At 34.7% G+C, this 17,042-nt stretch overlaps 1 protein-coding gene across 1 annotated transcript in view; it reads left to right on the top strand.

The window, feature by feature from the left end:
• Nucleotides 1-17,042, top strand: part of LOC144455897 (protein piccolo-like) — a 79,759-nt gene that overhangs the window by 1,914 nt on the left and 60,803 nt on the right. Inside the window, exon 2 of the mRNA XM_078150014.1 lies at nucleotides 228-2,233. Within this exon, the coding sequence (XP_078006140.1) occupies nucleotides 228-2,233 (2,006 nt within the window). The remainder of the gene's footprint in view (nucleotides 1-227; nucleotides 2,234-17,042) is intronic.

Here is a 17,042-nt window from a genome sequence, read left to right as displayed (position 1 = left end):
AGTACACTTACATTTTTTTTTAAATTTCCTCATTTTACTTATGTTCTGCCCAAATTGCCTGCATGTGCCTGCATGTTCAACATTGCTTTCTATCCGCATATAAGTAGGCTAAACTGTGGATTTGCATGCAGTTCTCTCCGTTATATTCATCAAGATGAGAGGGCTTTCAGACGCAGAAAGCACCATTCTTTCTTGGAACTGGACTATAACTCTACCCTGTATTTCAGGTGAGGTAATGGATTATTCAAGCAAGACCACAGGTCCCTATCCTGAGACTCGACAAGTTATTTCAGGCACTGGGATTAGTGCACCACAGTATTCAACAGCAAGAATGACCCCTCCACCAGGATCCCCATATGGCATGGGCAGTGTTTTGAGAGCTTCTAATGGTGTAGTCTATTCTTCGGTAGCAACTCCAATCCCTTCTACATTTGCTATCACTACTCAGCCTGGCTCTATTTTCAGCACCACTGTGAGAGATTTGTCTGGCATTCATACAACTGACGCAATAACAGCTTTGCAGCAGACCCAGCCGTTACCTAGATCATATGGTTTCCTAACAACGGGAGCATCTGACAAGGATGGTTCTGTGGCTGCTATAGATATTGAAACAAGCTTGCAAACACTGGCTGCAGAAAGTCTCACTGCCGAGGCCATTGAAGTGATTCCCACTTTGACCACAGCATCTGAGGTGTTTCCTGAAGTCCTGGGAGATGACAGTGCTCTTGTCGTTGGGACTGAAGAAGAGAAGCAGCAGCAGCTTGATTTGGAACGGGAGCTCCTGGAACTTGAGAAAATTAAGCAGCAGCGCTTTGCCGAGGAGTTGGAGTGGGAACGACAGGAAATACAAAGATTCCGAGAGCAGGAGAAGTTTATGGTTCAAAAGAAACTGGAAGAACTGCAATCTATGAAGCAGCACCTCCTCTTACAGCAGGAAGAAGAGAGGCAAGCTCAGTTTATGATGAGGCAGGAAACATTGGCGCAGCAACAACTACAGCTCGAGCAAATCCAGCAGCTTCAGCAGCAGCTTCACCAGCAGCTAGAAGAGCAAAAGATCCGCCAGATCTACCAATATAACTATGATCCTTCTGGAACATCCTCACCACAAACTACTGCCGAACAAGCAATTCTTGAAGGTCAGTATCCAGCAGTAGAGAGAAGCCAGTTTTGGTCCACTGAAGATGTCACCACCACAGCTTCAGCTGTAGTGGCCATTGAAATCCCGCAGAGCCAAGGTTGGTACACGGTTCAATCCGATGGTGTTACTCAATACATTGCTCCACCTGGCATACTGACTACTGTTTCTGATATGCCTCTAACTGATGTTGTTGTGAAGGATGAAAAGCAACTTAAAAAGAGGACTTCTGGAGCTAAGCTGCGTGGCCAGTATGATGAGCTTGATGAAACTGGGGGTGAAGATCCCCGGTGTTTTAAAAAAATAGTAGACAGTGGAGTACAAACTGATGATGAAGATGGAGCAGATAGAAGTTATACCAATCGGAGAAGGAGAAGTAAAAAGAGTGTGGATACCAGTGTCCAGACTGATGATGAAGATCAGGATGAGTGGGATATGCCCAGTAGATCACGGAGAAAATCACGTCCTGGGAAATATAGTGATGGCACACCTGAAATTGACAAGACTAAACCCCTTTCCAAGGTGTCTAGTATAGCAGTCCAAACAGTGGCAGAAATATCAGTGCAGACTGAACCAGTTGGGACCATAAGAACACCTTCCGTACGTGCTCGAGTGGATGCAAAAGTTGAAATAATCAAACACATTTCAGCTCCTGAAAAGACATATAAAGGTGGAAGTTTAGGATGTCAAACAGAGGCGGACCCCGATGCACAGAGTCCTCAGTATTTGAGTGCCACATCTTCACCCAAAGACAAGAAACGTCCAACACCTTTAGAAATAGGTTATTCGTCTCATCTTCGGGCAGATTCCACACTACAGCTAGTACCATCCCCACCAAAATCCCCAAAGGTCCTTTATTCACCCATTTCTCCAATTTCACCAGGCAAAGCCTTAGAATCAGCCTTTGTACCTTATGAAAAACCCATCACTGATGATATCAGCCCTCAGAAAATATTGCACCCAGACATGGCAAAGGTTCCACCAGCAAGCCCAAAGACTGCAAAAATGATGCAGAGGTCAATGTCTGACCCGAAGCCTTTGAGTCCAACAGCAGAAGAGAATTCCAGAGTGCATTTTCAGTACACAGAGGGCTACTTGGTAAGAGTTACTCTGTTTTTTTTTAATTTAACAGGTAATTTCAGTAGTTATTCAATGTCAAGCAAATATATGATATATATATATATACACACACACATATTATATATATATATGTATATATATATATATATGTGTATATATGTATGTATCTGAGAGACTATGTGAGCACACTAAACCTATAGCTCCACATAAGGTTTTTTCAGTATTATTTGGGGAAAATATAGCAGTAAATAAATACTGTCATCTCATTAAATACTGTGATTAGAGTAGTATATGTGATATTGTGAAGCTATGCCAGAAACTAGTTTGCTATTTTAAAAGTTAATCATGTAACAGACAGTACTTTGTGAATTTTATCTGCTTTTAATATGCATTTCTCTTTCTAGTGCATATTATGTAGTGTACATTGATTGTTTTTATGTATTTAAGTATAATCATCATAAAATTGTACCCCAAAAGATCAGGAGAAATATTTCCACAAAACAAACTTGACAAATTTCCATGATGCTGGGCACTAGATGGTCCATCACCATTTATTAAGCAGCTTTTATATGCCTGGCTTTGAGCTAAGCACTAGGGATACAAAAAAAAAAAATAGTCCCTCAACTTAAGAACTCTTAATCTAATGGGGGAGACAATAATAAAGATGCCATATACAGAATAAATAGAAAATAATCAACAGAGGGAAGGCACTAGAATTAAGAGGAGTTGGGAAGGCTTTCTGTAGAGGATGGTGTTTTGGTTGGGACTTGAAGAAATCTAGGGAAGCCAGGAGACAGAGATGTAAAGGGAGAAAAATTTTAGGTATGGGAAACAGCCAATGAAGATGCTCTGAGTCAAGAGATGGAATCTCTTGTTTGTGGAACAGCAAGGAGGCCAGTGTCACTGGATCAAAGCTTCTATGGCAGGGGTAAGACATGAGAAAACCAGAAAGGTGGAGGTGTAGAAGGGGGCCTAGATTATAAAGGACTTCAAACGCCAAACAAAGAATATTGTGTTTAGAGTCAGACCTATGATTTAGGAAATTCAGTTTGATGGCTGAGTGGAGAATGGTATGGAATGAAGAAAGAGATTTGTGGCAGGCAGACCAGCCAGCAAGGTATTGCACACTAAGGTGATAGGGGCCTCTACCAGGGTGGTGGCTGTATCAGAAGAGAGTAGAGGTTGTTATTTGAGGTACGTTGCAAAACTGAAATCGATAGCAAAATCAAAAGGCAACAGTTTGTAAATGGAGAGTGAAAGATAGTGAGGAGTCAAGGAAAATACCTAAGTAGGTAGATTTTCAGAGGAGACTAGCACCTGTTGTACATTACAACCTCAAGCTGTCTTCAGGGGGGGAAAGTTTTAAAAAAGAAAACAGGCCAATAAACATATTATCCAATCTTTTGGTTTTGGTTATATTAGGTCTTACATTCTGTGACCAACTCTAGAAACAGAAGAGGTGGCAAGTGTATCAACATTAGTCCCACGTCTTTAGGCCACCTTGTTTTTTTCATTTCTTCAGTTTTCAGGTTATCATTATTTTGAATGATGAAAATTAAATGCTACACTTGGGGGAAATAATGTAAAAAGAATTTAGATACCTCAGTGATGGAGTAACTTATGCTAAGAAATAATTCTGATTTTAAAACAAAAGCCATAAACAGGCACTTTATTTTTGGAAGCTTAAACTTTACCTGAATTTTAGGATCTATGAATTACTCACCTAAATTATTATTTTTTTCCTAGAGTATTACAGCTCACCAGTTAAATTTGACTGAAAAATAACCTTTTTCAAATACTTGGTGCCACATATAAAATGTATATTTCAGTCAGCATACAAAATTTAATGTTAAAAGTAATTTCATTTGTCCCATCTTGAGAAAATTCAACATATGAAGATCTTAACTTACAAAAACAGCTGAGGTGATAATTATTTATATCATGAATCACTATTATATTACTTAATATATTTTTCATCTAAATTAGTTTGAAATGTTATTGATTTGCCAAAATCAATTTAGGTGTGCCTTTTTAAAGGTATACATTAATTGTATAACATAAGGTGTATTTTTAGTAAATTGTGGGATGTTTATTTGGAATAGTCTATATAATATACATTACAAAATTTTATTATCACTTAAAGATTTCTACAAAGACCAAACTTTAAAAAGATTTGACCCATTAAATATTAAAAAGAAAATAAAGCCTTTAATTTTATTCCTTTATATACCTTGTGACCTTAGTTCCTCATTAAAAGTAACCTAACAGGCCACTAATGCTGTCTGTGCTTTTTCATAATCTTGCCAGAGAATTCTCCATGTACGTGGGAAAAGGATGAACAATAATAGATACAAGGTAACTCTAGATTAGCTGAGGGTCTCTGAGCACTTTCATGGTGTCCACAAATCCAAAACTATTTTCATAATAAAACTAAGTCATTTTAATTTCTAATATGGTAAATATTTATAGAAATCATAACCAAAAGCTCTTTCAGAGGTTCTCAATAATTTTTAAAAATGGAAAGGAGTCCTGAGACTTAATATATTTGAAAATTGCTGATTTAAATGAGTCTCTCAACCTGAAAAAGCTTGGGTTGATTGAACATTTCATATAGGAGAATTTTTTTTCCCTTTTGTCTAAACCAAAAAAGTTTTTAAAAGGGAGATAACTTGATAGAGTCTCAAAGGTACTGTTCTTCAAATGTGTGTAAGAATTTTACATGTGGTAAAGTTTGAGAATAGTTATAATAATCTGTTGTGGTGTTTAAATACGTATGGAGAGACATGTATATGATGTATATTTGCATGTAATGTTTATTTTTTTTAATTTAGTGAACAACCTAAGCATATGCAAAATTTTTTTTAAAATTTTTTAAAATAATTTTCTGTTTTAATTACTTATATTAAACAAAATAATATACCTCCTATATATAATTAAATTAAGACATTGCAATGCTAATTGATAAGTAGTTATGCTGGGGAAAATATTAAATACAAAAGTGATTCATAGGGCTATGAGGCAACACTGAGGAGCATGGTAAAGAACAGTTCATTGAGACTGTATCACTTGCATGAAAATGCATGGTTATTATTTTACTGTTGATTCTTTTGATTCTTAGATCATGCCTCTGTCAATTTTTCCCAGTCTTTGATGAGGTTTCTAGGCTGGATATTAATTTACTCTCCCCTCTATCCAGGCACTGAAAATGATAACTCGCCAATCTTATTGCAAAGACAAGGCCTCTGCAGGCCTTGAGCATCTAAGTAAGTGGTGACCTTTCCTAGACCTTATTATTTAAATTGTTCAGGCTTATTATCTAGGCAGACATATTACACAGCTCTCAACTGCACACATTTCTAGAAACACAAATCTAAAACTTGATTATAGTAAGAATATTGATGTTAAAGTGATAAAATAGAAATTCCAAAAATCTGCAACCAAAAAATATGTATAGCTATTCCTCAAACAGTAAGATTTTTACCTAATAATTTATTTGAAGAAGCTAATATGACTTTAATTGGAAGTGAAATATAATTATGGGATCTATTCATAATATATGTTAGTTGATCTTTTAGTATACCTATTCCAATACAAATTTTTACTTTTCCTTTCATTACATTTATATTTTTGGTCACTTCAGGAGTGCAGTTTGTGAACAAATGACTGAAGTAGGAGGGGTGAAGAAATTGAAGCCTTAGAAGAGTTGATGACCACTTAGAATTTTCAATTGATAGCATTACTTTAGATTCACCCTAATGTAGTTTAAATTGTTCTCACATATTATGTAGAAATTTTATTCAGAGAAAGAGAGAGCAGTAAATGTTCCACATACTAACAAGTGATCATTTTAGGAAATGATGGAAAGTATAGTTTCAAAGAAGTCATCAAAGAAATTTACCAGGAATCGCTGAAACGTTCATGAAATGTGCCCCTTTTCTGCTGTGCGCAGTGAATATAATAAATACACCTGACAAATTTTTAAAGACTTATTTACAGTAGCTCAGAAATGCCTGTTTGATATTGCTAAAGAGAAAGGTCAGAATATGGTAGCACCCTCAAGAAGTGATGGTGTTGATATTAACATACATGCAAGGGTTTAGCTCTTTTGCAAATAACTGGTTGGAGCTACAAGAGCTCCTCAAAGCTGATAATTGTAGGATGAATTGTAGTTGTGTATAGCCTCTTAATGATGAATTATGTGGTCAGTTGGATTGATGAATCATGATATGGTAGATAAATATTAGATCTTTAAGGGTTTCAGAAACACCAAGTCAATAGAAGTATTTCTCTCCTATTCTGCTTGTTTGTTTAGACCTAGACCTGGTCCAGTGGCTTCAAAGAAGGTTAGCACTAGAAAGGGATCTTAGAAATCATTGGTTTTACAAGTGAAGACATTAAAACCAAGAGTAGAGGTGACTTATACTTAATAATTCCTCAAATTTACTTCAAATACTAAATCTTTTGCTTTATGAAGTAGAAGTATTCAGGCTGCCATTTTCTTAAAATATAGAGTTCTAAGGGATTTCAATCTATTTTCTGAATCCTTGGTTCAGAAAATCACCAAGTTTTCTTATGTCTTCTACTTTTAACTCAATCCCAAGACAGTGCACAGTAGTTTCATTTTCCATGGTCTTAAGAAAACTAATACTATGTCTTTTGAATAAGGACCTAATTATATGAATTTTGATAGAGGGGATGGATATGATTTTTATGTGTGTTTATATAAAATATATTCTGCTGCCAGATTTAGTAACTTGGCCAAGACCACTAAGAATAAGAAATCAAAATATTCCTACAGTCACCCAATAGCCAACAAGCATTTATTAAGCACTTATTTTGTCCCAGAAGAAAAGAAGACTTAGTGAAGTATTTGGCCATGACCCACATTTGGAAAAATAGTTTAATTGTGACTTACTTTATTTTTGATTAAGTGAATGAGTGCCAACCCATTCCTTTTTTGGACAATTCTAATCACTAGTAACTTCATATATCGAGCCCTACATGGCTGACTTGTATCTATCTATTGGTTACACTTTAAACTCTCAAGTACCATTTAAGAAATTTTCATATGAAAATACTTGAGAAAACCAGCTATGTTTAGTATAGAAAAAGGAAAGATGTAAGCAGAATATAATAGTGTTCTTCACATACTTGAGGAGCTTCCATGTGGATGAGATATTAGAATTATAATGTACCTGAAACTGATAAGATTATCTTCCACAATATTCTTCCATGAGGGCTTTTTTTTTTCTGATTGAGGCCACTATACATTCCTTAGGATGACGACACGTTTTAATTTACTGTTGCTAGAATCTGTTATTAATGTACAATATGGATCTCTGATGTCATGGGCCTATGAACCACCCATCCAGCCCCATAATTTCCATTCTGTTGTGTCACTCATCTTCCATTAGACGATACCAAGCCTTAGGGATCTAGAATCAGTGGACTGCCTGGTGAACTACTGGTATGAAAGCTTAATAGCCATATGAAATTTTACAAGTGCATAGCATTAAAATACTTCAGTTATACTCCCATCTAGTGTATACAGTCACCTAATTCCTTACGTTTCTAGCTGGGGGAAAGATATTTGCCACTCCTTCCTACCAATATTTTTCTACAGCTCATCAATCATTTATTAAATTATTGTTTTTTTTAGGCAATTGGGATTAAGTGACTTGCTCAGGGCCACACAACTAATAAGTGTCAAGTGTCTGAGACCAGATTTGAACTCAGATCCTTCTGACTTCAGGGCTGGTGCTCTATCTACTGTGCCACCTAGCTGCCCCCATTTATTAAATTCTTGAACAGGAAAGTGCCAATCACCAACCCTTGGGGAACTTAAAGTATTTCTTTCTACTGATTATCATGGATTATTATGATACTCAGTCATCACTCTTTTTCTTATGATTTTTTAAATTTTTATTATGAACTTAATATTCATTAGCAAACATGAACATTTCAAATTATAAAGATGAACTTTTCCTCTAAAAAAAGGACCGTATGAAAATATAACCTCATGTTAAATGTAGCTGAGTCACTTTTAAAGTGTATATTAACTTTAACATGACAGTAACAAAATTTCCCTGTTTGCTTATGTTAATCACTCTTAAATGCACATTCCAATTTAAGTATCTTCCCTATTGGATTTTTTCCCCTGGAGACACCAAATTCTAGGATTCTTGGTCTAGCACCATATTGTATTAAAGTCCTTTATCATTGAAGTCCTTATTATTGATGAATTTATGGAAGGTTCATAAAGTAGTTTTGCAATATTTCAAGTATGTGATATAAAAAACTAAATAACAAAAACCCTAGTGGTAGCTTTTTTGCCTAGCTATCCATTCAATTAGCATTCTCCTTACCAAAGATAGGGTTTGTGAAATACAGCATATACCTGAATCAAAAGTAATGTGAGCACTTCAAGCCTCCTCAGACTATTTCATTTCTGTTATATTTTTCTTCCATAAAAGATGACTGTTCTTTGCCACTCTATCATCTATTAGACTAAAAATAGTGCTTTGTGGCATTAGATGTGTGTGTATGCAGATGCTTTCTTGAATTTCAAGCACTTTTTGAATTCCCAGTGCTAATAAATATAATGAAAAAAAAGACCACTTTCCTATTATTGATGCTTCCCCCTATGGTTTGGGAGCTAGCACCAAGACACTAATACTTTACTACTAGTAAACAACATAATCTGAAGAATGGAACTTGGTTTGACTAGAAAAAAGAACACACTTGCTACTGTTATAGAAGTCAGGAAGTTTCATCAGTATCTCTATAGCTGTGCCTTTATAATTTGTACTAAACAAAAGCCTAATAAGATTTTTTTATGAGCATGGGATTGCATCCTTAATATTACCATTAATTGTATTATATCTAGTTTTTTTATGATTATTTATCAGTTTGTTTCTTTAGCTCATTTTATGTGACCACAGATTTGTAATAGCTTTATTGATTTAAGTACATTTCAGTCATGTCTCCTGGACATATACTAGTGCCCAATGCCACCTGTCATCTTTAAATTTATATTTTATACTTCCACTAAAATATTTGATGTCCAAATACCTCATTGTTCCATTTCTTCAGCCTGGTCAAAATATATTTAAATAACCCTTAAAGATGCCCAAACTAAAGATGCCTCAAAACAATCCTTGCAGGAAGGATATTTCACTATTTTTATCCTTATTTACAGATGAGGAAAATAAGACTTTGATGAACTCTGGAGACCAAATTGGTCCTACTCTTGAAATAAATCTCTTCATGAGTATAAGGTATATGAATGAATCCACAGAAAGATCTAGATGCAGTTCACAGATGGCATGACTAGAATATGATCTGAAACCTGGCCTACTTTTGCAGAGATTAGGACCATGCCAACATCACATTCCCTTCTCCTTGGAAGGCTAATAGAGGGGTGAGAAGGTGAGGAAAGGGGCAGAAGGCAGGGTCCAGGGCCTCTGAGGCGTTTCTAAGTCTCCAAAGTAGATAGGTACCAGGCTAGAAATATCTCTGTCTTCCCCCCTTCAACTATCTGTACCCTGGAGCTACAATACTAGGGAGTGGATGAAAAAATAAGTCAGTGGCCTGATTGTTCTCCAGGTGGGAGGGTAAGCCCTTAGGTGATCTTCCCACCAGTGATTACACAAAAGACCATGACAAGTTGCTCCTTATTAAAGAAAACAACCAATAGAAATCAGACAAGTTATATCCATTAGAATATACCCAAAGAAGAGATGCATAAATGAGCTTTTTGGCTGGAAGAAAGATCAGATCTTAGGTCAAACCAGAAGATGGGGAGCAATCTCATCAAGAGGAGTTCTTTCTCTGGGACTGCAAGTGATAGAAGTTCAGGAGTATTGTGGGGGCCAGCTTCCCCATATATCTACAGCTCCTAGGGCTCCTGTTAACTATTGAAAAGTTTCCCCATTGTGTGGCTTATGATCCTTTCTTGAAGTGTGTCTAACAAACTATCTTAAACTCCTTTTTCTGTCATACAGTGCTGCGGCTCAGGGTTCTCTTAGGCCAAGCAGGAGTCATGTCTCCTTATAGCTAAGATTGTATCTTAGCTACATATAAGAACCCATGAATCATTCATGTTTTACTTTGTGCCCTAGGCTCTCTTCACTCTGCAGAGAAACTTAGAGTTTTCTATCTCCCCTTTTTTCCTTCCTCCATCCTGCCGTCCCTTGTCACTAATTTAAATTTGTTCTAGTTCTTCAAAATATTTTTCTTGCCTTCTTGAATTTATGTTTCATCTTGTCTCTTTAATGTATGTTGAACAGAGAGGGGTATATCTCAGGCCTCATTATCTTTTCCTTTAGCCAGAAGACCAATACGCAATTATGACACAAAGAAGCAGGCAAGAAGACAAACAAAACATATACCCTTTAGGATAGAGACCAAAGATAAAAGCAACATATTCATTAAAAAAAAAGTCTTTATCCTTTAAAAAAAAAAGCACATCTTAATTTATGAATGACTTATTAGTATAAAATAATTTTTGTATCAGGACTGTCTAAATAGCTAGCATTTGGCCATATTACACTTTCTTCTTTTGTAAAAATGATTTTGCAATTATTGTTTTTACATTAAAATGTACTTCATTCAAAGCATTATTAACATTGGTTTGCCCCTTTTACCTAAGAATTGGCCATTATATTATAAAGACATACTGCCTCATCTTTGAAAGCTGAATTTTTTTGCTTTTTTTCTAGTAAAAATCATCACCAAAATACATTTATGCTGGAATTAATGCCTGCCAGGTCTCCATTGCAAACCAGCTGCTATTCATGAGCTATTATTAGAAATATATTTTTTGCTTCACTGATTAATGTTTTGGTGACTAGCATTAAGATTTTTGGAACTCTTCATTGTTTATTTCTGATAATTTCCTTGTCCTAAATTGAGACTTTATACATTTGTCACTTCTTACAGGAATTTTTTTAAAAGGTTCAAAATATAATTGTGCAGTGTAAAAGTGACTTTGATAGAAAATATTCACTAGGAAAATGTAAAATGTGGTGGATTTAGGGAGATTGTTACATTATTTATTTTCTTTTCAATGTAAACAACTTAAATAACTATGTTTGATAAAAAATACGCTACTTAATGTTGTATTTCTTAATGATATTTCTTAATTTTCTGTCTCACTAGCCAGTTACTTCTTTTCTAATTCCTAATTAATAATTAACATTTGCTTCCCATAACTTAATCATACAACCTTAAATGAAAATGGGAAGTTTTCATTTATGATTTAATTATATAGCTCGCAGCATACTTGCATTAAAACTGTTAGTAATTAGAATGTTCATGTACCTTTCTGTCAGCTACAGATCTTAATTGTGGGTTAGAGAGTGGCAAATTATAATTAGATTTATATGTAGAAAAATAAAATGACACAGCTCTCTCTTACATTCCATCAGTGGTGTTGATAGGAATTGATCTAGGTGCTTAAGTACCTGATTTAAAAATCCTTATACAAATTAATGGAATGGTTTGATTCGCCTGTACATATTGTCTCTTAAAAAGATGTGCTATCAGAATAGCAACTGTATTTTTGCCCTTACAGTTGTATATGAAGACATTACAAGTGACTAATAAGCATAGTTTTATAAGTTGATCTCATTAATTTTATTTTTAGTACTTAATTCTCATATATCTTTATGATCAATATTTCAAGGCTTAATTTCAAAAGAAACTATATATGCCACCTAAAACAGGAATCAGGCCATGTGTATTATCCTTTCCAGTCATCTATGGGGGAAAAATATATAGTAAGACAAAATTAACATTGAGTAGAAGAAGCAGATTTATGCTCCTAAAATTCAGTGAGACTTATACCTTAAATGTAGCTCTGAATGATGAGTGATATCAATTTAAGAAGAGCAATGATCTAGGAAGATGTTGAATATTGCTGATGTGAAGTAAAAGCTTAAAAAGAAAGAATAAAATGATGACTTGGAATTAACCTTCAGCTCTGTTATGAATGTGCTCATTTCTGTACCAAATCATTTGCTTCCCTATTGCATTGTCTCTTTGGAACCATTATTCAAATTCATACTGGACTACCATTATATGAGCAAGAGTAGCACTGGACCCTAGGGCACTGCTCTCAGGAAGGAGGACTTGGTGATCTTGTGGTATTTAAAATTGAACTTAAATGATGGTAAGGCTGAGTTGTTATACTGTGGCAGCTATGTGGTATAGTGGATAGAACTACAGTGACACAGTAAATAGAGTAGGTAGAGAGCTGTGTCTGGAGTCAGGAAGCTCATTTTCTATAGTTCAAATCTGGCCTGAGACACTAGCTGTGTGACCCTGGGCAAGTCACATAACTCTGTTTGCTTTAGTTTCCTCATCTGTAAAATGAGCTGGAGAAGGAAACAGCAAATCATTCCAATATCTCTACTAAGAAAACCCCCAATGGGTTCATAAATAGTAGACACAACTTAAAATGACTAAACAACAAAAATCCAAGTTTTAATGATAGGGTTTTTTTTTCCTATAATACTTTTCATGGTTATAACTAAGGTGACATGAATTTAGAAATTAATGTCACATTAGTATAAATTTAGTATTATAAGTAACTGGAAATAAAGAAGGATATACCTACCCATGCATATATGTGTACATATATTCAAATCATTTCTCATATTATCACTTCTTATTAGCTATTTTTCATAAAATGGGAATAATCCTTATGATTCCAATCTTACAAGGTGGTTGTGTTAAATAAGGTAATGCAAGCAAAGTAATTTGTAAAAAGCTCTATGTGAATGTGAGATATTATTTCTGAACACACACATTTAAAGACTTACACTTAATTTTCATCAGTATCAAAAACTTATTAAATGCCTATGTGGTTTCTTATTTTCTTGAAACTCTCCCAGTGTGACTCCCTACCCTCAAAGACATTTTAATTCAAATATGTGCAATGTAGCCCAAAATGTCATTCACCTGGTCTAGAGGCTGAATTGTCATAGCTATCTGCAGCACTACAAAATTCTCATTTCCTTAAAATATTTGTGAGATGGGTAGGACATTTTCCCTATTTTGTTGTTGAGGAAACTGAGAAATAAAGAGATTAAGTAACTTGGTTAACATCGTACTCCAGAACCAAGAACCCAGCTCTCTTCACAGCTGTTCCTTCTGTACTCTTTTGTGTTTCTATTAATCTAATCCCACGATTTAACAAAATGTGCTTGGATACTCTGGTGCACCTTGAATGATGTGGAGAATTCAGTTAAATGCTACAGTCAATTGTTAGGTGCATCATATACTAGATATTAACATCTAGTTAGAACTCAGCCCCTGAACTTGGAAAGAGTCCAGCGAAAAGCAACAAAAAATGGTTTTGGAGTTATAAAGTGAGTTCTAAGCAGACCAGCTAAATGATTTGAGAGATGAATTGGGGATGAATTATATTATCTAGAGAAGAGAAATTTAAATGACAGATTTTTATTATATGGAGAGATATTCAAAAGAGTTAGATTAACAACTGCTCTTCCTTTCCGCTGAGGGCTAGATTTACACTAAACATTTCAGAGAATTGTTAGTGTTATTGTTATCTGCTATCATTTTGTACAAAAACTTGGCAAGGGAGGCTATACAATGGGATGTGGTGTAGGGGGCAGTAAAAGTAATTATTAACTTTTCTACTGTGTGTCAGGCATGATGGTACCCTGCTGAGCACTTTAAAAGTGTTATTTGAGATCAGGGGTTCTTAACCTGGAGTCCAGGAGGGGAGATTTTAGGGGATCTGTGAACTTGGTTGGGGGAAAATTACATTTTTATTTTCATTAACCTCTAACTGAAAATTAGTATTCCTTCAGTTGTGATTTCAAACAAATCTGATAAAGGGTCTTTAGGCTTTATTAGAATACCACAGCATTCTCTGATACAAAAAGAAAATCAAAGGGAAAAAAAAAGGTTGTCACTGTTTACAGAAGATCCTTATTTGCATTTTTAAAAAATAAATTTGTAAGAGAGCTATCCACTCCTAATATCAAATCAAATCCAAGATGTATTTAGATTAAAAACTAGGTAAAGCACCCCACTCTGAGAAATTTTATGATTTCTATGTTGAAATAAAATTTTTAAAAAAACATGAAAAAGAAGAGTTAAAGATAAGTAAAACTAACTATGTTTTAAGTCAAATCCAGGTAAATCACATATGATGGGACTATAAAAACTCCTTTTCAAGAGTCCCACTTTGCAAATTTGGCTCTATAAACAAATAAGAATAGAAGAATATGACTCTTGCCTATTCTTTTCTCTTTCAACCAGATATTGGTTATATAAAACCTAAGTGGGCAAAACATTTAATTATCCTACTTTGTGACTTGTCTCAACTTAAACCTCAGGGATTCATCCCCAAGCAGAGGCTAATTTCATCGCTTCTCTGAACCTCCTGCTAAAATCACTATACAAGTCACTAATTAAAACTAATTGCAGACAGAGCTAGAGATATTATTTCAAAATAACTACATAATAGTTTCCTTTTCACAAGAGTAAATGTATACAGATTTCTTGAATGTAACACAAAGGAACAATATTGCTCTGCAGTGTGTACAGAGAGTTACCTTGTCAAATAATCACAACAGTCCATCCTTTCCTGAATGTAATCGGAACTGCTTCTGTAAGTGGTCGCTTTATAACGTGCTTTCAGAATAAAGAGCTGCTAAACTATAAATGAATTCATGCCATGCTAATTATCCATTTGGAACAGCATTTAATTGCACACCTAATTGCACATCTAGGGGATTCTGAATGGGCAGAACTCAACACTGAAAAGAAAAATGTATTTCTGAAAATGATAGTGATAGTTGTATTTAGAAGTATGAAAGTGAGATGCTGAGCAGCTTACTCTAGAATAATTAAATAAATAAAAATATTATTTTTGTGTATTGAGCATAATATATCATATAGCTCCTTTATCTCTAGTTAAGTCTTCATTCCTATTGACTCTTTCACAGAGTCAAGAACAGTACATCTACAAAAGGGAGCATCATAATGTATATAAATAGATGTATATTTCCTATAGTTACTAGTAGGATTCAGTCATCACTTTTATATAATTTTTATAAATGCGGCACCCTATAATTAGGTTTATGAAATAGAAAAGATAATTCATCTCTAATTCTCTTTTACTATATTCCCTTCTCCTGGGTTTTCCAGTATATTTTAAATATGATTACAGATTTTGAGTTGGGAGGAAACTTGGATGCCCTGTAGGCCACTTGCTTAGCTTTAAAGATGGGGAAACTGAGACCTACGAAGGTAAAGTTACTTGCTTATAGTCTGGCAGAAGCAGTATTGTGAGGCAGAATCTTAGTCCAAATCCATCTCTCCTTTAACTACACCGTGCTGCCACCTTTTTATAAGTCCTTATCTTCTTCAACTTCTTTGTGACTTTTCTTTTCATTAAAATTTTCCTCCTTTATTTTTGACATTATACTATCCAGGTTCTCTTCTTTGTAAAATCCTTTAATCTTTTTCCCTCTTCTAGTTTCTTTTCCTTTTTCCACAGCCTTAAATATAGACCTTCCCTAAGGTTTTCTCTTCAGTACTTTTCAAGGGCTGAATGGGCATCCTTACTTCCTTGTCCTTCTGTCACCTCAAACTTAACCTGTCTGGAAATCAAGTCGTTATTCAGTACTAGACAAAATATTAGCCTAGGAGCAAGGGTATGCTATACCCAGCTCTTACTAGCTTGTGCCTAGTAAATTTTCACTTTGGATCTTTACACCTTGGAAATCAACAAACACTACTTATTGGGACTCGATTTATTATTTTGTTGATTGTTTAGACCACTGGTGTCAAACTCAAATAGAAACAGAGGCCACAAATACATTTGGCTGTATATTGACTTGAAAAAACTTTAACCTATAAGGATCCCTGGTCACTGCAGATTGACTTAGAAAACTATATATTAACACTACCTATTGCATTTTTATTTTTATTCAAATACTTTTCAATTACATTTTAATATTTTTCACACCATACTTTGGAGTGCTCAGTCTTCAACCCTCGTTTGACATCTCTGTCCTAGACTTAATAAGGTTATGGAAAAATGTTAAAAAGTCATTAATTAAAAGTGTATTTTTTTTCAGAAAGCCAGTTATTAAACATTTATCAGCACACACTTACTTGTCTGGGAGTCAGGAGACCTTGGTTTAGTAAGCTCATTGAAGGCAGGGACTGCTTCTATTTTTGAATTTGTATCACTGAACACATCTAACACATTTGAAAAAGGTTTAATTGAACTGAATAGCCTCAATTTTGCCCTCATCTGTATAACTTTGGGCTTCATTTTTCTCCTCTGTAAAATAAGACTGAAATACATGATTTCTATCATCTTTTGAGAATCATGATTTCCTTGTTCTCTGTCCAAAACAACATAATCAGAGGTTTCCATTTTACATCAGTTAAATTAAAGGTCATTTTGCTTGGAGTCATCTAACACAGATGAATTTTCCAGAATCATTCTAGCTGTTACCCTCTAACTTCATGGGTCATTTTAGTCATTTCCTCTGAAACCAGTGTTATTCTGATACTTAGGGATCCATCCAGTATAATATAACCTCTCTGTCATCTGAAAGCAAAGGAATTACAGGTAAAAATGAGAAAGAAAAGATATGTTATTTAATTTTAATGGATATACATTTTATTAGGAATCTGGGAGACAGGTATTTGAATTATTTAAATCTTATCCTTCATATTGAACTCATATTCCTTTCATTAGCACAAGATTTCCTTCACTGTGAAAAGGAGACAGTTAAATTAAGCACATTACTTTAATATATCATAGAACTAAAGACAA

This window comes from Phascolarctos cinereus, unplaced genomic scaffold, assembly GCF_003287225.1.
Source record: "Phascolarctos cinereus isolate Bilbo 61053 unplaced genomic scaffold, phaCin_HiC Scaffold_1;HRSCAF=81, whole genome shotgun sequence".
Lineage (NCBI taxonomy): Eukaryota > Metazoa > Chordata > Mammalia > Diprotodontia > Phascolarctidae > Phascolarctos > Phascolarctos cinereus.
This window is presented reverse-complemented; position numbering and strand designations above follow the sequence as displayed.